General features: G+C 38.2%; 3 protein-coding genes across 3 annotated transcripts in view; 1 reads left to right on the top strand and 2 right to left on the bottom strand.

Moving 5' to 3' along the window:
• LOC139713371 (uncharacterized) overlaps positions 1 to 20,538 on the bottom strand; it is a 134,532-nt gene that overhangs the window by 8,010 nt on the left and 105,984 nt on the right. Inside the window, exons 15-17 of the mRNA XM_071625108.1 lie at positions 19,860 to 19,986; positions 19,161 to 19,370; positions 18,297 to 18,438 (exon numbers count right to left, since the gene is read on the bottom strand). Coding sequence (XP_071481209.1) covers positions 18,297 to 18,438; positions 19,161 to 19,370; positions 19,860 to 19,986 — 479 coding nt within the window. The remainder of the gene's footprint in view (positions 1 to 18,296; positions 18,439 to 19,160; positions 19,371 to 19,859; positions 19,987 to 20,538) is intronic.
• On the top strand, positions 1,902 to 10,687 carry LOC139713369 (uncharacterized). Its single transcript, XM_071625106.1, has 4 exons — positions 1,902 to 4,535; positions 5,054 to 5,207; positions 7,953 to 8,089; positions 8,420 to 10,687. The coding sequence occupies exons 1-4, from the start codon at positions 4,425 to 4,427 to the stop codon at positions 8,750 to 8,752; spliced, it is 735 nt and encodes a 244-aa protein (XP_071481207.1). The 5' UTR covers positions 1,902 to 4,424; the 3' UTR covers positions 8,753 to 10,687.
• On the bottom strand, positions 7,187 to 11,594 carry LOC139713370 (putative nuclease HARBI1). Its single transcript, XM_071625107.1, has 4 exons — positions 11,180 to 11,594; positions 9,592 to 9,728; positions 8,939 to 9,213; positions 7,187 to 8,133 (listed from the first exon to the last, which is right to left on the bottom strand). Exons 1-4 carry the CDS (start codon positions 11,402 to 11,404, stop codon positions 8,129 to 8,131), a joined length of 642 nt encoding a protein of 213 aa, XP_071481208.1. The 5' UTR covers positions 11,405 to 11,594; the 3' UTR covers positions 7,187 to 8,128.

The following is a 20,538-nucleotide window of genomic DNA, read 5'->3' as shown; positions in this document are numbered from 1 at the left end:
TTAGTAGAATATATGACTGGCAATGGGCTGCTGCTTTGTAACAAGTAAAGCTTATTTATGTTAGTTAAGAGAGGGACAAAGCAGGTATTTTCATACATCCATTAACATTTTCTACTAAGTGATTTGATATGCAAAACTCCAAAACCAAATGTCTTAAGAGAAGAAATACAAGAACTGAAAGAGTGAGGTGGATGTACACAAACTCTAAAGATACTTTTCTGTAGATCAAGGTCCTGAAGGTGGAAAGCTTACTGTACATCTGGTGATCGAAAAACATTTTTTTTTTTAAGATTACCTCAATAAAACTAAACCACCTGTCAAGATAAAATGAAAATTATATTAAAAACAGAAAGAAATCATATATCAATGTCCAATACAGTTACAAAGTAACAAATATGAAAAGCAATGAACATCATCAACTCTAATCCATATGATGTACAATATATGCAAATGACAGATGGCTGGGTGAGATATTTACACATATTTGCTGAGAGATGAAGCATAAATATTTGATGGAAACAGTCCTGCTTGTTAAGCACACAGTGCACTTGCTGATTTTGTCTGGGATAACAAGGTCTTTCCTTTCCTTCGCAGAAAAGTATTCAGTGATTTTCTAGAGGCAAATGTGTGGATAATTTGTTGCCAATCATCACAAGGAGGAGAGAATGATAGAACATATAGAGTTCTTCCAACAAATCCACAAACTTCAAAATCAGATCCTGAGAGCTCAAATTAGAGCACTTTGGGCAGAAACATTGAAGATTTTCACCTTTTGAACAGTGAATCAATACCCATTGCATTGTGCAAATCATTCTTATAGAATCTCTTTCCATACCAAAAAAGAAGAAGAAAAAAAAAAGAGCTGACAGAAGTGGTTCATTATAGATTGGCTGTTTTGATATGACAAGGGGCCCGTTGCATAAAACTTTGTGCAACTAAATTAGTTAATTTTGAAGTTAAGACACTTTGCCTTATCATCAAAATTAACTAATATAGTTGCTTAATATACGTTGCATAAAGCAGATATTAGCTAATTTAATCGAAATATACAAAAATAGAACTTGATCGAGGCGGAAAATGTCACACATGCGCAGGATCAGCGATATTGTCGTCTGCTAGGTTTGAGGGAGATGACGAGATGAGATGTCGCGAACTATTTAAATGCGTTTACGGGTGACCCGTAACTTGCCATCTGTGATGTGACGACGTTTACACTGTATTTCTACAGCAGCTACGTCTGCATCCTACAAATACGCAACGCGTACGTAATATGTTGTACGTGGTTGTTGCGCGCGTGTTTATGCACGGACCGACCAAACGACGCTAGCTGTGACGGAGTGTTCGACTCTTCGTTCATCGTATTCGTAAGTACCGTACCAAAAGTTGTCAATTTTTATCTGCAAATAAATACCGGCATTTCTGTTATTCATGAATTTATATTAACTGTTTACTTATATAGTAAATCAAATCAAGAAATTACATCAATAAATTGGCATAAAACCCACGCCCACGGCTGCACGGCACATTTCATTTTTCCTTCTTCTCACGGCTGGGGACTCTCACATTGTCATTAGTTACCGCCGACAAGACTCTCCCCCGACCTCCGGGGCCGAGGTCCGTGAGGATGAGGGTGGGAAAAAAGGGGAGCCTGCGTACGGTGTACGATGTAGCTTTGACCGATGAAATCTCGTCTTTTCCTCGTTGAATTTCACTTTTTCATTTCTGACATTCGCTGGTAAATCGAGGGGAACTAACCAGCGAATGTCATTAATGAAAAAGTGAAGTTTCTGGAGGTAGAGACGATATTTCATGTCAAGAACAAGGCGCGTAGGCCATAACGTTAGCTGCTCATGCTCCTGGGTGAGGCTGATCCATTTCATTGATTGTCACCTCTTGTAGCATGGCAGTGACATACAAACATGCTAAAGCAATCAATGAAATGGATTACAACCGGTTAGCCTTCCTTTACTCTATTGACTAGTATTGTCGACAGACTAGATCTCAGTATAGTAGGGAATGCAGCTGTACTATTTAAAGCAATACTATACTACCGGTATAGTACTATTAACATGTTAGACATTAACCAGTCACCATAAGGAATAGGCAAGCCAACTAGTAATGACATGTTGAATTGCTTGTCACTGCATACTATTAGTTACTGTTGGAACTTTCCAATTACCCTAAGTGGTAACAATTAATGTTCTCAATATGACAAATACAATGAATTATGACAGTATATTAATGCACATTCGTAGCCCGACCAGACGCTGTGCAATTAGTGTAAGTATGCTGTCGCTACGTACCTACGTACAGCGACGGGGCTGTGTATAGTTAGCACATTCCCTATTCATAGTTACAGCTTGACTCCTAGTATGTAACAATGTATGTCATTAATATGTCACTAAGTGCCTGGCTGTAATCGCACGCTAATCCACTTAGCACAACCGATGAACTGGACATCATTGAGATCTAATAGACGATCGCAATCAAAGTGTTCCACTTCTTATTGACAGACAGGCAGCTGATGATAGTTGTTTTATATGAACTACAAAAATAAATTTCCACACAAAGATTACGGTATGCACTAGTCGCTATCTTTGTTTGAACTCACTGATCCAATACATAATGAAATCCAGCTAGAGTACGGACAGGCCGGTAGAAACAACATCAAGGTCCTAACCAATAATCACCGATTATGCTGTGACCATGAACATAAAAGCGCAATCTTACAATCACAATGAAAGTGAATTCTCAAGTAAATAATCTACCAAATTCTTAAAGCAACCATCCATGAACAAGTACATGTTGTGTAGTATGCAGATTTTTACTGGCACTTTGTAAATAGGCCCTATACATCCAAGCAGTTGCACACTCCTATGCCTCTGTGAAATGTGTATACAAGCACAGACACACAGACTGAAGAAAACAACGTTTTGTTGAGCAACTGAGTAGGGAAAAAAAGAAAACAAAACACCTGCATATGGGCCTTAATAGGGCTAGGTCCAGTGTTTTCTGGTCATATTCCCACAACCAGACAAGCTAAGTAAAACCAAAACCAAAATCAAACAAACAAACGAACAAGCAATAACCAAGACAACAACAAAACGAAATAAAAGAAAACCAAAGGAAAACAGAGATTGTAAAAATGACAGGTGAGTTTTGATTGCATGTACCGTATAAGTGGTTGACCACTTGTTCTCATTTACGGTCATGGATGTGGGTTTGTCTATTTTTCAGAGGTAACACCTTATCCTTCTCACATGCACATCAATCTGTATTTACTTTCACCCCCATCTTTCATTACCGGTACCTTGCATCCATCACTTGCAAGTGTACAACCTTTCAAACCCATGTGCCCTTTAAGTGTATGCCAAATGCACAGTTCCCACAATCAAGAAACACAGAATGCACAAGGGTTTGCACTGTTATGTAATCATCATTATATTAAGCTATTCGTAACAAAGCTTGTACAGTACTCTCCGCATAATCGGGTAGGCTCGAGCAGAGCGTTTCTTACCCGATTAAGCGGAGTACCCGATTAACAGAAGAACACGTCTCACTCACAATTGACACACCGTAATAATTGTAAGTACATGCATTTTACACTGCACCAAACACCTACACTGTATGCTTAACACGCGTGCTTGCACGGCACATTACACATACCTTACTTACTCAGTCATGAACAATAATTTACACTCTTTTTATGGATAGATAAATCTTCAGAAAACTTTGTCGTTTGACTATAGACTCTTCGCTAACATGCAGGCGTTTTCCGAAATGAACACATCTCTTTGCGTATACACTAGTCACGTAGAACGTCGGGTTTTCGAGAAGTGACCGGGGAAAAGCAAAATTATGGAGCTGGTGCATGGCCTGATTTTCGTTGCAGGCTTCTCGTATTGTGAATGTTGCTGCGGAGCAAGGGATGAGCACAAGTGTGTTCAATTCCTGTCTGTCTATGCAGTTGTGAGTGCCAGCTACATGTGTAATGTTCATTTAGGTGTGACAAGTCGGTATACTGGTACATGTATTTTCATGTTTAATCACTCCCAAATTGATTGGTCTTCTCTGCAAATTGAGCAGAGAATGCGATTAGCCGCGGAAAATTTGACATTCCTAATTTCCTAAAGTGTTATTTCTGAGATAAAATGTGGGTAGAAATTAGATTAGAAGACAATTATTTACCCGTTTATGCGGAGAGGCAACCCGATTATCAGGTAGTTTTAATGTGCATTGGAACTGATTTTGAATTTACTACCCAATTAAACGGAGTACCCGTTTAAGCGATACCCGATTACGCGGAGAGTACTGTACCTGTAAACTCAATTTCATAGCAATGCTGCACTTGTAATAACCTTGAAGACTTTTCCTTTTCTTTTACATTACATTTCAGTGAACTAGCATCAAGGAAAAGGGAGAAAATGGGAAAGCGGAGGCCAAACCTCACATTACAACAGGTTTCTTTCCTGTCATCATTCGTTAAAAGAAAAAAAGGGGATCTTTTCGGGAAGGCGGGCCATTGTGCCGACAAAGTAAGTGAGGATGACACTGTCTCTGTCTTTACATATATATGTTTCAAACTTAGTTATGTATCATATTTCATTCCATGTTACACAAATGGCAATTATGCCTGTGATGTGATGCATGATAACAGAGTTTTAGATCTCATGAAAATATTCAGAAATTATTTACTAGTAATGCCTTATATTTACAAAGAAAATATTGAGGTATTGCAGAAAAAGGAATGTGGAATTCTTTCAGTACATATCATTTTATTTCAGTTATTTCCACTTTCATAAATATTTTACAAACTTTCAATTAAAATCAAACAAACCAACAAACAAAAATACATGATGTCAAATATAATATTGGTGGAATCATGAGAAGCACAAAGAAGGATTATTAAAAGTGATCCCTTAAGAATGTGTGAGAAAGGACATACATTTTCATTTGATGCAAACAGTTCTAAAAAGAGAAATTTGGATCTTCATTTTTGTACAATAATGACTGTCAACAACCGTAAAATTATCTCTTTTTGAATATAATGTAGGTAAAGAAGAGGAAGGATGCCACATGGCAAACTGCCTTAGATGAGTTGGAGGCACAGGGGCTTCCAAAGGGACGGTCGGCAAAGGACCTTCGGCTGACATGGACAGAAATGTCCTCAAAAGCAAGGAAGTACCGGGACCTGAAGTTCCGGACTGGTATGTGTAGCAATCATTCTCATGCACGCGACACAGTCAAAGGAAATCAAGACACATGCCTTTAGGCAGGGCTGCCAACTCTCAACCATTGAGAGTGAGACCCACTCATTTTGGTCCTTTCCTACCCTGAAACTTTATTTCATTTGTATGCATTTCTTTTGATCTCACTCATTTTGACTCCTAAATTATAGTATTTGCCTCTAGGAGTCTCACTCTCAACTAGTTACCAATTTTGGCAGCCCTGCTTTATGGGCACAACACCCACATAGGCCTGTCTCTTTGTTTAGCCATGTTGCTTCTCCTCTGAATGACCAAGTCTTGACATAGCTGGCGCAATAACAATGTTACAGTATATTAGTGAACTAGTGTATAATAATAATAATACTTCTACCTTACTATCAAATCCAAGTATATATTATGTTAATGTGAAGTAGACAGTCTATCATCTTGAATAAATAACAAGAACATCACTAAATAATTACTGTATTCTTTTAAAGATAAGAGCTGTGGAAGATTTTTTAATAATGCTGTGATTATGCAAATGAATACCATAGTACTTCATGGACCACTACCAGCAGCACAACTTTGCCTGAGTTCTCCGGATGTTAGTGCACTAAATCCACCAGAGTGGCTGTGGTCAGCCAGCTTCATAAACTTGATAAATAAAGCAACCAATTCTCACAATTTCCATTTGGATTATTTGAAATCATAAGTGAAATATATCGTAAACTTGCTACTGGTATGACTAGTGCAATTATGATGACATAATTTGACTGGAACAGCACTAGATCACGCTATATATTGTACTATCAACCTACTCAAAATATGAAAAGGCACAATTTTTTTCACATTTTCACTCAACAAAACAGCACAAAATCTGTGAAAATTAGTGTGCTTAAAGGAAAAGGTCACCTTCTTAGATATGTGGTTGAGTGAATGCAGCAATATCAGTAGAGTACAGTATTGAGAGTTTGAGGAAAATCTGTCAATCCATTCAAAAGGTATGAATTTTTGAAGTTTCTGCTTACTCAAGGCTGGATGAGTAGACTACTATAGCTTGTAATGTCACACGAGTACAACGATATAAAGAAAGAATAATCAACATATTCTCACTTTTCTCACATAACAAAAGAGCACATGACTTCTCCATTTCAGAAGGCCGGGGTAATAATATTACCCTTAACATATGTCAGTAACAAGTCGAAGAAATGTGCACTTAATTCAAAAAGTAAAGTTTTGTGAAATTCTCTTCTTATTTTCTTTATAATTGTACGCATATGACATCAGACACTATGAGTCTTCTCATCCAGCAGTGACTACGCCGATACTTTAAAAATTCATAACTTTTGAATGGATTGTCCGATTTTCCCTAAACTTTCACTGATGTGTTCTACTAATATTGCTGCATTCACTCAATCCACATGTCTATGAAGGTGAACTTGTCCTTTAATGCTTCCATGCTTACATTATATTATTGGAATTTAAGTATTACAATTGTATTCAATATAATGTAGAAAAATACTTTTATCTCATTAATATTATTGTCGTAGTCTGGTCTTTGGGTGATTGTGTCACGTTGTCAGGATGTACTCATTACGCCAAAAGATTCGAGACCACGCAAGAAGAAGTAGGGGGTGAAAGAATTTATTTTTTCGCACTGCGAATTCGCACTGGGAAAGTCATCACCCAACATAAACACAGATATTAGCAATGGAAATACCTTTCTTCTAGCGTGAAAGGTTTTAAAAGTATAGTCCCGGCAACACACAATGATGACAAGTGGAAATGATAGAAGAAAATTAACTTTGCAAGATCTATACAGTGAAGAGGGTGCGCATTAAAAGGCAACCCTGTGGGATGTGCAGTGTATGTCACCGTAAACATTACCCAGGACCCCTACCATGTTGTGAGGCCAGTAAACATACAAGTTTTCGAAATTCAATCATGCCGAATAGCAAAGGCACTTTTGTTTCCATAAGATGCCACTAATTAATAGAGGAAACATTGCTCTACAATAACTACCTTGTCCAAAAGGTGAACATTCAAAGGTAATCTTTGGGGAGGTGTCTAAATTTACACCTACGCTCACACCCTTAATTACAAAATATGGATATTAGGAACGCAAATGCAGTTGTTCTAGCGAGAATGGTTTTAACAGTAGGTCCGGCAATACAGCAAATACACTGTTATATAAATGAAAAGTCATGAAAATGATAGAAGACGATTTGCTTTACAAGATCTACACAACAACAAGGGTGCTTATTGAAGGGTGATCCTGTGGCGTGTGACCCTAAAATGCCCTTTATCCTCTTGGCAATATAGAAAACATATGATATCATATAACACGAATATATATGTTACAAACGTACATGCTGTCAAAATTCGATCGCGCCTTTGATATAGCAAGGGTACTTTTGTTTCCACGAAATGCAATGTAATCAATACAGGAGACATTGCTTTACAATACTTCTATAGTAAAAAGGGATGCACATTTATAGCGGCCCCTTGGGAGGCGCCCAAAGTTACCCCCTCAACCCTGCGTTTCCGTATGCAAAACGTGCATTATGCCAATGTGAGTATTGTTGTTTGTACTCTTACAGTTACCGTTAATTTGCATTTCATGTAAATTATTTTCATATGACCAATTCGAAAAGGCATCCATCGTGTTCACTGACCTACAAAAGTTTATTGCACTCTTGACATTAATTTCGATCTTTTTGCTACTTTTGTCCGATTTATCCTAAGGTGGTGGACCCCCTGTAGAAAGGGTTGAGAAATGGGAATTGGTGCTGGATGCCCTGGTTGAGGAGAGTGTGGAAGGATTTGCAGATGAGGAGGAGGAGTCAGGGGTTCCTATAAGTCTGCTCAGCCAGGCTTCACAGGTGAGTCCTTGTTGCCGTTGAAATTGCAGTCTGTTGCACTCAATCTACATAGCAACACAGAGGGAAAAGTAAAACAGCAGCAAGATTATATTCTAATCGAATAATAGATTTCCTAATGTCTTCATTTCAACACAGCTTTATTAACAACAGGTTTGCCTTACGGCAGTGTAATGAAATAAGCTTCCATGAAATATATACGTGGAACAGTGGAACCTCCCATGGTACATTTACAAGTGCTTAAAATTTCTACCATTTAGTTATGAATATGTAATGTTTATCAGTGGTTCCATAACTGGTTCATCTCTTTTATTTTCTTAATTCTTTTTACAGGCTTCAGAAAACACCATTGCATGTGGAATGCTACATGGGATGGGGCCTCAGGAGACATATGTGGAGGAAGATGTAGAAGTGGAAGAACCAGAGGAAGAAGAAGAGAACAGGGCAGGCACATCGGCTGACGTGGAGCCAGTGGAGGTGATCATGGAAAAGAAGAAAACGAGAGTGAAGAGGAAGGCTACGATGGATCAAGGACCAAGGAGGATCGAGAAGGATCGAGAATCATCGAGTTATGAGGAGCGTCTTCTTGCCATTGAAGAGAGGAAGCTTGAGGTTTTGGAGAAGCTTCTTGCAGTTGCCTGTCATTACGTTTATGGTGAAGAGTGATTAGCTGATTTGCTATTTATGCTGTAATTTGTTTAATATTTGTAAATAGTTTCACAAGAATTGTTCAATTTCCATCCTAGATATGAGTTGTTCACGCTGAAAATTTTAGTTAAGGGGAGCAATTATTTCAGTAACATCCAAACCTCGAGAACAGAAATAGAAAATGTATACGCAATTATGACTCACTAAAGTAGTTCGCAATGATAGCTGTTCTGATGGCCAGCCCAGTATGTGGATTTCCTCCCACAGGTGGGTCAACAGGAACATGGTGGGCGTCATCCAGTTCACCATCAACCTCGGGCTGCCTCCATGTCTTGCTAAGATTATGGAGGATGGCGCATGCTGTCACGACTCTTCCAGCTCGCTTTGGGGTCATCTGCATCCCATGGAGGAGGCACCGAAATTTATGCTTTAACTGGCCATTAACTTGCTCTATTATGACCCTTGTTGAAGCATGTGCTCTGAAAAGAAAGCCATTCAGGAAACAAAAGACAATTTCTTGACACCAAGTCTTTGCATAATTATCATGACACATCTTGACTGCAATTCAGTGTTTTTACATTATGTTATATTTTGCAATATGGAATGCCATTTTCACCTGTAGGGTATTGCTTCATATCATGCCCTCTGACTGATAGAAATGGCAGACAGAATGGGTTAAAAAGGGCAAATAAAATGGCTTAAAAAAGGACATTTTCATTACAAGGAATATCTCAGAGTTGCATACTGATTAATGGCAATCCTCCACTATTAATTGATATAGGAATCAAGATAATGACTATGCCATTTTCATAAAAAAAACAACAATACAAACAAAATAACAATTTATGCATGCTAACCGGTTGTAGGCATTCTCTGCAGGAGTCGTTGGATTCAGCACTGGTGTCATTATCCATGGTCTCAGCGCATACCCAGAATCTCCCAGGAGTAGTCCGTGCAATTTTAAGCCCTCGAAACACCTCCCAAGGACGCTGTTCTGTATACAAAGGGGAAAAAAATGTTTTGTAGGCTCATACGTGGCATATTCTGGGGCATGTGCACTTTGCTTGCCTGGGCCCTTAGAAAGGGTTGAAGGCAGAGCCTTTGACATTATACCACAAAATCACATCAATTATGCCCAAATTTCTGTCTTTTGACAGGCCAATATTTAGAATGTGATGCTTTTTTTAAACTATTGTTTTGCTTTATTAAAACAAATCAAATTTGACTCAATATCAGAAGGTTATATTCCTTATGGAACAAACACACGGTCACACAGTGCGGTTTATGTGGTAATGTCCCAATTTCACATAGTTCGAAATATAAAGGGAATTCCGCAAAAAAATAACTTTGCTAGCATAATGAAAGAGCACTTTAGTAACTGCTTTCAAAAAGAAACGGGGAAAACTATTACCCTTAACATATGTTAGTATCAAGTAGATGGAACGTGTAATTTTCATTAAAAATCACTGATTCTAATGCCGTCAAACCCCCGTTTGAGGCGTGACCCAATCGCCAAACAAAGCTGATGGGGTGCTATAGCCCCCTAACGATTCCTCGTTTGAGAGTGAGAGTAGATGTATTTGCCCACTGCAAAATAGCTTTCTACTCAGGCGTGGCAAACCTGGAGGCCAAGCCAGGGTTTAATGACTGCAACAGCTGTCATATTACGTAAGAGCATGATAAGGATATCTGCCTGTGGCAGACCATTCAAAGTGCACTCAATTTTCTGTATTCTTTCTAAAGTTTTAGATTTTATATTCTATTGAGAAATTCAATAGTCTTCTGTTTTGAATTTCGAACGAAAAAATTTGACCCAGAAATAACGAAAATACAGGAATAAGAAGGAGAGCATTGTAGAAGTTTGTCGACACACACACGCACCATGGAGCTACATAACCCATGCCAAAATGTGAAATTGGGACATTACTACATAAACCACAGTGCGTGACCTTGTGTTTGTTCCATAAGGGCTAACCGTCCAAACCCCAATAATTGACATAAAAATCAGTGATTTTTCATGAAAATTACACATAATTCCTTCAACTTGATACTGACATATATGTTAAGGGTAACAGTTTTCCCCGTTGCTTTTTGAAAGCATTTACTAAAGTGCTCTTTCATTATGCTAGCAAAGTGGATTTTTGTGGAATTCCCTTTATATTTCATTTATGATTTAATTGTTGCCCACTCATACGTCATAACCTCTATTAGTCTCCTCATCAAGCAATTTCAAGACCAAAACTTTACAAATTCATAACTGCCCAATTTCCTAAAACTTTAACTGATGTGTTCTACTAAGGATTCCGTTTTCACTCAGTCCATATTCCTCTTTGGGTTTGGGCTCCATTTAACCCTAACTGTACAGTACTAGGTTTATTTGAGCTGTGAAAATACTCGGTTTATACTTAGGGTCTGTATTAAACTTTTTTGACAAGCACAGTTTACCTGCAGTATCCGGCTGTCATGGGAACTGCCTGGCCATCTTGCCACCAGATCAATGATTTTGTAGTTCGCAGCACAGACAATTTGGACGTTAATCGAGTGGAAATGCTTCCTGTTTACATAGGCATATTCCCTTTCTCCTAGCGGTGCTCCATTCAGTCGAACATGGGTACCGTCCACTACACCAACGACTTGTGGGAATCCTAGAGTAAATGAGATGTGCTGCATTGTTGCAATATATTGACTCTATATACCGGTAGTAACTTCACATGTTCATCTTGAAATTTTGTGTCAAGCCTCAAAAGAACGCTTTCAACATCTTGAGAATCTGCCTTTTTAACATGTACAGTAGTTGTTACCAATTTTGAATTTATGATTACTGTATCAATTACAATGTCCAACTACAACTACCACTCAATGTGATTAATACCACCACCTAAAGATGAGGGAGGTAGCTCAACCATAAATTACTTTGTGTGCTCTTTATTGGAAAAAAGTAGAAATCATAGCAATGTATTGTTAAACAATGATTAAATGTATATTTTGCTAACTGATAATCACATATGCCATTTCTGAAGTCAAGTAAGATAAGTTAATTGGCAATTTCTATGCTTTTCATTTAAAAAAAAAAGTTGCTTCCATGGTAACAAAATGTTTGACATGAAAAAAAAAAAATAATGAAGTTCGTACAACTGTATATCACAGCCATCACATGTGCCAAATTTCAAGTAAATTGCAAGAAAGAATAAAAAAGACTGTTTTATATTGCGTACCTGATATCTCAAAGAAAGCCACTTGTGCTTCTCTCACCTCTTCCATGGTCCTGGGGAATTTGATAACCTGTGAATATAAAACAAAGTACTTTAATGTAATAGTATTTTCACGAGGGTTAACATGATAGCTAGGTAAGATTGAACAATAAATCGTTTCTGAAAGGAAAGTGTGTTGCTAATGTGCACATATAGTTTGCAAACATGTCTATTGTTTGCTGTCTACAATTATACATCTTCATACCAACTTACATGAATGTCTGAAATATTTTATGGATGATACATTAATGTTCTATCTTTCTTGCCAATTTGTTGTTGCATGTATATGATGTTTACATTTGATATATTTTTTTAGTCATTCATACCTAATTATTTATTTGTATATGATACATTTGCAATTATTACAATAACCACATTTTAAGATTTGCTATCAGAGTCTGCTGAAAATGTTTATTTGAAATCAGATGGTGATTACATAACCACAATGTAATGGAACAAGAAGCAATTATATAAACATGTAAAACTGGGTGTAAATATGAATTTAACACATATTTTGACATACTGGTAATTGTTTCTGTGAAACAATTATAATAAAATTGAGAAACAAATCAGTGATATATAGAGTGCTTATCAATCCTGTCCAGATTTTCTACTACCTGGAATGTAAGAACTATTAATGTTTATTTCGTATTAAATACAATTCTACATAGGAATGTTTGTGTCCTAATCATCCTGTAAAAACACAGAATGATTATAGATAACAATGAATGAATGGAATGAGAATGAATAGAGATATGTCCACTTGACAGGAATGGAATGAGTGTGAAAGGGTGTAATTCTGATAGCACTGACTGGAATGCTCCCAAGAGAGTGACAATCAAGAGCTCGTTTTGAGTGAGTCTGTATGTGTTTACTGTGTTTACCAATCTGATACTGTATACCCTTTATATACATAACTTGGCTTTATTTTGTGGTGTTTACATTTATGGGCTATATATAATTATGAGCCATATGTTCATATGGAAATTTTGTGACGCACTGACTTGCGAAAATTAAACCCCTGCAAATTGTACAGTAGGGCCTGTAGACATGGCAGTGATATCTGAAGAAAGTTTATAAATAAAAAAAATGTAAACCCTAAACATGTTTCCTGCCTAAAAAAATACACCGGCAAATGAGGATTTTGTGTTGTTTTTCAGGAAATATAACCCCTCTTTAAACAGGTTTGATTAAAATATCACCCCCTTTTTGTAGAAAGTTAGCAGTTTACCACCCTTAAGTGCGTAATACATGCATAGGTCTTTATCCGAGTGCACCTCCCACAGCCACAGGCAACACACACTCAGAATAGAATGTAATAAAAGTCAACATATTGTAATACATATATGTACATTGAATATTATTATACTCAGAGTAATTGAACTGAAAAATCACCACAAAATTTTCAACATATGCCTGTAAATTATACTACTCATAATTATTTGTGGGGGTTGGGGGATTCCCAGGGAAATGAATGAAAGTGATCCATGATATTTGAAATATTTGATTGTTGTTTTTGTTGTTCGTAGATTTTTATTTTTTTATTTTTTTCCCTATGGAAGGTGGTAGGGTCCATGGTTGCACCCATATTAAGGATTTGTACTGTTGTGGTTGAGGTGAGGATTTAGCTCGATATTCAGAAAAAAATCTATGAGATGTCATAAAGATCATGCAATTCTTAGTGGTATCAAAATTTCATTTGATGAAAATCGGTTTTGAAATGGTTGCTATCCAAAAACAAGTTGAAGCAAAGAAATCCTAATGAAGGGATCAGTGCCGTATTGCCTTTTATTATTATCACTATTTATGGATATCTCAGCCATTTGAAAACCAACTTCCATCAAATGCTCTTTCATATTTCATAGGAGGTTTCTTATTATCTCACGTAGGAATGTTATGAACCTGAATCCCCCCTCAACCAGTACTGTGTATTACCCACCCCCCTCCCCTCAAAAAAAAAAAGTACCTGGGGTACCGCTATTTTTAGAGCTCTAGATCTGAGCAGGGACAAAACGTCATCACAAAACATTCTGTGATCCTTTCACGTCACGTCCCCCAGCCAAGGCCAGCGCACTCCATCAATTACTGCAGTCACAGAACTCTACACACAGAACTCAGCACTCTCTCTGTGTAGAATTCTGTGACTGCAGTGTGTCTTGCCAATCTTTGGTCTTTCATCATAGAGCTAGAGAGCGTGATCACGTGTCAGATACTAGTAGCACATAATAGAGTACGTACGTGATAGTAAAGCCGACGTGATGTACTGTTTATATTATACGAAACTCGACGCCGAGGTACACATCACATGTACATTTCGATCGAGTGGTGAAGGCTAGGGGCAAGTGTGGACTACCTTGCCAACGCTAATAAAGTAAGTTTATGTATTGTTTATATTTTCATGGAAAATTTGTTAATACAGAAAAAAGCAAAGAGGCAGAGCTCGCGTAAACCACATTTGAAGTAAATTAAATCATTTAACTGTATACGACTGAAACACCAACCAACAGTGCATAGTTGACAAGACAGTGTTTACCGTGTACTAGTACGCCGCGCCATAGGCGCGTTAAACGCATGTTAGACTTCCAGCTCAAAGGCAGAACCCCATGAAAGTGATTGTATGGGACTGAAGACGTTAAATTAACTGAGGCGACGACTCGGAAGATCCGATTCACAATGTTCACTCGATACATCCATAAACTAAGCTATCTTACTTCAAGTCACGTAATGATAGAACTGCAAGGTTCATGGGTAGCTTTTGAGTCTAATTAAGACTGTAATTATAGCCATGTATTTTAAAGAAATTGGGCGTTTATCGGGCATGTGTATGTCGCGGGTGATACCGGCGCTGTCGAGACTTGGTGACTGCTATATCCGCGGCGGCCGGGCTAACTACGCCCTAAAAATTTATCGAGTACCAGCCGGCCAATTCACTCACACACACACACACACGTTTCTTAACTCATTTTATATCATAACTTATGAAATACTTTATGGTAGGACTGCTTTATAGTATTTGTCAGAGCTTTTTACCCATTTGACGACAAATTAGCCAACAGATTAAGACTAGTAGTAGTAGTAGTAGAACATTGTAGTAGCTAGGGGCTTATGATTTGAAGCCTTTTACTAGACGAGACACTGCTCATGTGTAGTCATGGAAGTAGACATGAGTCTAGGCTTACTCTATTTCTAGTATTCTCAATCTTAATTCTTATTTTATTTTTTTAAAGTAGACTCAAGACCTACCTCATCCTTTAAGGTGGCGAGAGTGTTAGATACTCTGTGTATGACCCTGGAGGCGGTGCTCCTTGTAATTCCATGGACAGTTGATGTGGTGTCGATCACGGCCCCAGTGGCGAAAAAATTCAATGCCACAAAGATTTGTTGACTGGGGCTCAGTGCATGATTTCTTCTTGTGTTGTGTTTGAGAGAATCACCCACCATGTCAATAATCCTGATGCACCCTTCGCGTGTGAACCTGTACTTCCTAAATATGTCTTCATCATTGTAAACATCTAGCGGGTGATTCCGGTCTCTGAAAACCCTCTCCCTTCTTCTTGCTCTCTCGTACTCCTCCCTCTCTCTAATGGCTCGAAATGCTTGTAGCACAGCTGCCATTTTGTTTGTCACTATGGTAGTAACCGCATCTTTTGTAGGTGCGGTTAAGTTACCACAGTTTTTTCACACTTACCGTAGCTTTGGAGCGGTAACTTTACCGCAACTGTTTTATGCAACGCAAATTTTAGCTGAATCTTATACTTACCGCAGTTTTCCTACTTACCGCAGAAAATAGGCAGTTACCGCTGCGGTAAGTTTTTTATGCAACGGGCCCCAGATAAGTCAGAGCAGGCATTAGTCATAATTACAGCTGATGGATTAGTATTTATAAAAGATATGACTTCATACATTTTCACACACACACACACACACAGAAGAGTCTCACAAAAGACGGGGGGAGAAAACCACCCATTTCCATGTGCCTTAACATTAAAATCCATGTGTGCTTATTAGTGTGTCAAAAACTGAGATGTGTTAGATGCAGAGTCTCTGCCATACCGTGCTTGTTCTCTGTATTACAGATGTTCTATCACTTCTACAAGATTTGCTCAGAGTTACGGTAGCCAGAATATGTTAATAACACACAGTCATATCAACTGCACAGGGCTACCATGGCTCTCTTTTCTAATAATCATCAAATTACTAGTATACTATGTTTTCTGACAAAAATAAACTATTTTGGGATTAAGAAAAAAGTATCTATAAAATTAATGTGTGCTCATATTTGTTAGTTTTTGAATGGACCTTTTAAGAATAGCAGCATTGGACCAAAAAAGCAATTATACTACATGTATAATGCATATTCATAATATCCTTATAACCAACAAAACAGCAGGGAAAAACAAAACAAAACAAAACAGGTGCAAGTGGGCCTGCCTGATATTTGTGGATGCAATTCTGATATGACAGGGGGTAAATGATGGCATATGAATATGTTTTATACCTGATGATGTGTGACATGACTTTATTATACACTGGATCAAGAGAAGAGCAGGAGGGGAGAAGAAGAAATTATAAGAGATGGAGAAAAAGAGAAAGAGGAGAAGGAGGAGGAATGGGAGGAGTGTTAGCAGTAAAGTGATGGTGACAGAAATGGAGAAAAGGAAGAAATGGGAGGGTAAGTAGTGAGGCTGGAGGAGCAAGGTGGAAGGGGAGATGATGGAGAAGGAGCAGGTGGTGTAAAGATGCGGAGGAGTGGGAGGGAAGCAAGAAGGAGAAGACAAGATGAGGACTGGGGTAGGGTTGGAGATGGACAGAGACAAGGAGGAGGCAATGGGGGCAGTGATGGTGGATGCAGGGAGGATGGGGGGGGGGGGGGTTGGGGGAGGAGTGGATCATTTACCTGGCACGGTGGGCAAATTTGACTGTCCTTCCTCAAGAATGGGACGAAGCGCTGGTGGAGGATGTGGTATTGGGGGGAACACAGCAGCAGTGCAAATGTCATCACCTGTTACTACATTGTGTACTTCCTACCAACAAATCTAATTTGGGGGGCAGGGACTGGGTCTACAAACAACAAGGTGATCTGTGCCACGTACATGGAGGTGAGCTTTAACACTTTCCCCCACCATTCACTAAAGGATGTTAATAACATATCCCTGTGTATTTGAAGTTACATAAAAGAGCAGGAGACTTTTTTTGACATTTTTGGCAACAACAAAAACAAAAACAAAAAACAGAAACAAAACAAAACAAAACAAAAACATCCCAAAACAAGTCCTGAAAACCCATCCCATGAAAAAAGTATCTATATGATCTGGACTGGTCAGTTTAGCAATAGGTTCTTTCAGATACGTGTGTCAGTTACATATCAACATTAAGTAGTAAAGGAAATAACACTTCTTATAGAACTGATTATGTTTACAAGGACTGACATGAGAAAAGCGGAAAAGGTTAGATTATCAGAGACTGAAAATTGGAATAAAAGTTAAATTTGCCATAAGAGGCAAAGGAAGCTCTTGATTGAAAGTGGTTAGAATTCCAAAGTGCCCCAGATCAGAAAACATCAAAAGGAGAATGTTAAAAAGAATCAAAAGTGGACAACAGTAGTCATGGCAAATAAAAAAAGCTTGCACTGAAACGACAGTTCACCATATTTGAAAACACCTTGTTCAAGTTGCAGACATAATTACTTGTCCTTCAAAGAATTATCCCACAAATCTTTCAACAATTGTTCAGAATATGTCCCATGACATATCGTAGTGTTCATAATCATATTCTCATATTCTATCATAATCTTTTTACTATTACAAGCATTTGCTCAAAACATTAGGTTCCTAAAGAGGTGCACATTTAGTAAAACAGATTATTATTACTAGAACTATTATCTATTTGGCATTTCAGATAATGTTTTTGTACATAAAAAGTCACAAATGAAATTCAATTAAGCAGACACGCACATTGTTTGTGGTGCTTCTCCTTACAATTCAAATGAAACAATGTTGAAAATAAAGCAAGGGTACAGCACAATGCTATCTCTTCATAAAATCTTGGTTAAATGTGGACAGACATATTCTAATTTAAGGGTACACTATATTTCTATTCATTTAAATCAATAATGCTATCAATTGCAACAACAACAACAAAAAAGAGAAAAACAATCAATGAGACAGAGTGCGTGGCATTTGTGAGCATTCGAAACAAAGTGCATACCTAGAAAAACAAGACCCAAAGACACAAAGGCATTGCATGACCAGAAATTAGATCGCAACACTGCAATAAATCAAGCATGTGTCTGAAGTTTTGGGAGAACTCACCTGTTGAGTGGGGCAAGAAAGGCAGCTGTTCGTCCTCGGCTGAGACCAGCTCGGTGAAGGGACGTTGGTTGTTGTTGGACTCCGGCGCCTTCACACCGGATCGCCATGATTTGGTCGACGGTGAGGACTTTGTGGGCGAGTCCTGAAATGCGATTGCTCACAACAATTGGTCACATTGTCAAAACCCATAGTCTGAGAGCTTTTGACTTGCTTAAAAAGATTACAACACTAACACATGATAAAAAGAGAAACACACACTCTGTCTCTCATACAGTTGTATGCACACAAATACTTGGAGATCGTCCCAAATGTAAGAAGTGTTTTAGATACTAATCATACATCTTATTAAATGTAGTTGTGTTTAAAACTCAACAGCTAAAACAACAACATGCAGGTAGACATAAGCATGGTAAACTGCATTCATGGACAGCAGTGTTCAATATTCACAAATTGGCAAATCAACTAATTATTCAAATAGATGAAATTCTTGCATCGAGTTGTCTTTATTGCAACTGACTGACAAAATAATTTATGTCAATGTAGGGCAATTTGTCAATCATTTGCAAAAAAAAAAGTTTACTAATTTCTGCAAAAATAGGAACATTGCACACTTGCAATGTATGTCATCTCCTAGGTTGAAAATCACTCAACTTTACTCGTGAAAAGGGATGATACTTGTTTCTCATCCCTTTGCTTTAGTCCTCAATCCCAAATTGAACCACTCATGAAATTGTCTTTCAAGTCCCCATTTGCAAAATATATGGCACAATTATACAGTAACTTCTAATTCTGCCAAGTCTATCTGTGAAATGTGGCACAGATATGTGGTTGCTATGTGCAACATTCATCCCCCGCCCTACCGACCTGGAAGTGCACTGCAGCTCCACCGCTCTTCTCCTTCTTCATCTTCACCGGTTTCATCTGCAGGTAGGAGGACTGGGAGGAGGAGGAGGAGGGGGTCTGGACAGGGGCGGGGTGGGGGTGATCCTGGTCCTGAGGGGCATCGTGCATCGGAGTTCTGCCCACTTGGGAGAAACGTTTCGGAAGGCCATGCCGCTTGCCATACTCCAGGCACTGAAAAATACAAATTACAAAGTAAAGATCACATTGACAGAAGCAACAAAAAAAATACACTTTTTTGTTCTTTAATCAATAATTTCAGGTACACAAACTGATATATGGGCTTCATCAAAATTAATACTCCTGCTGAGTAATGCAGTTTTATACAATGGACTTTCTGGCTACTTGCACAAGACACACACACACAGACAGACAAATAACACATTATATCACACGCACATTACAGAGATGCCAACTTTGTAAACAGCATTCTAGTATTCTCAGGGCTGAATAGGCATATTCTTTTGGCGGAAAAATAGTATTTTTACCTTTCCAGCAGTAGAAATATGTAGTAAGACACTATGCATAAAACAATATCTTCTATCAAATTTGCAGAATATTTTGAAAAAAAAACAACAAAAACAAACAGACAAAAACAAAATCACAGTATAAAATACTGCAAAACAAGTAACAATTGGCATTTCTGACAGAAAAATGCAGCACCTTTTCGACAGCCTTCTTCACACCACCAGGGAGATGGTCGTTGATGATGACAGGAGAGATGAGGACCTCGTTGAAGTCTTCCCGATCCCTCCAGATGGCATAGTAGGCACACTCCTTCTTACTAATACTGGATCAATCAGCAACATGGGGGAGAGAGGGAGGTAGACAAAAACACACAGGATAGAGATGAGAATGGTAAGTCAGCCAGATTCTAGTGTTAGCATAGTGGGTGTGAAGAGTATTGCCATCAATTTTATTTTGGTTGTAATCAACATGTTGTAATACATACTTCCATTACACATGATAATCATATCGGCAGCAATATCAAAGTAATAACGACAATAATAGTGGTACTGGTTATCACCACCATCATCATCATCATCATCATCATCATCATCATCATAACCACTGTCATTGCTATCATAGCATCTGCTGCCTTCATGTATAAGTGTGAAACATGAGAATGCATAGATTAATATAAAAAATTGGTATGTTAATTACATGTAGATCAATTTGTTTACGATTTTTTCCCATTCTATTTCACCCCCTCTTCTATCCTAGGTCACATGTTCCTCCCTATCTAACTTTCCTCCTTATTTTCCTTGCCTATTCCCCCATTTCTCTATCATCACTCCTCCTCCTCTTCCTCCTCCTCTTCCCCTCCCCCCCCCCCCCCCTC

Source organism: Diadema antillarum, unplaced genomic scaffold (assembly GCF_040938485.1).
Source record: "Diadema antillarum isolate AM-2024a unplaced genomic scaffold, OU_Dant_1.0 seq00001954_RagTag, whole genome shotgun sequence".
Taxonomy (NCBI): Eukaryota; Metazoa; Echinodermata; class Echinoidea; order Diadematoida; family Diadematidae; genus Diadema; species Diadema antillarum.
This window is presented reverse-complemented; position numbering and strand designations above follow the sequence as displayed.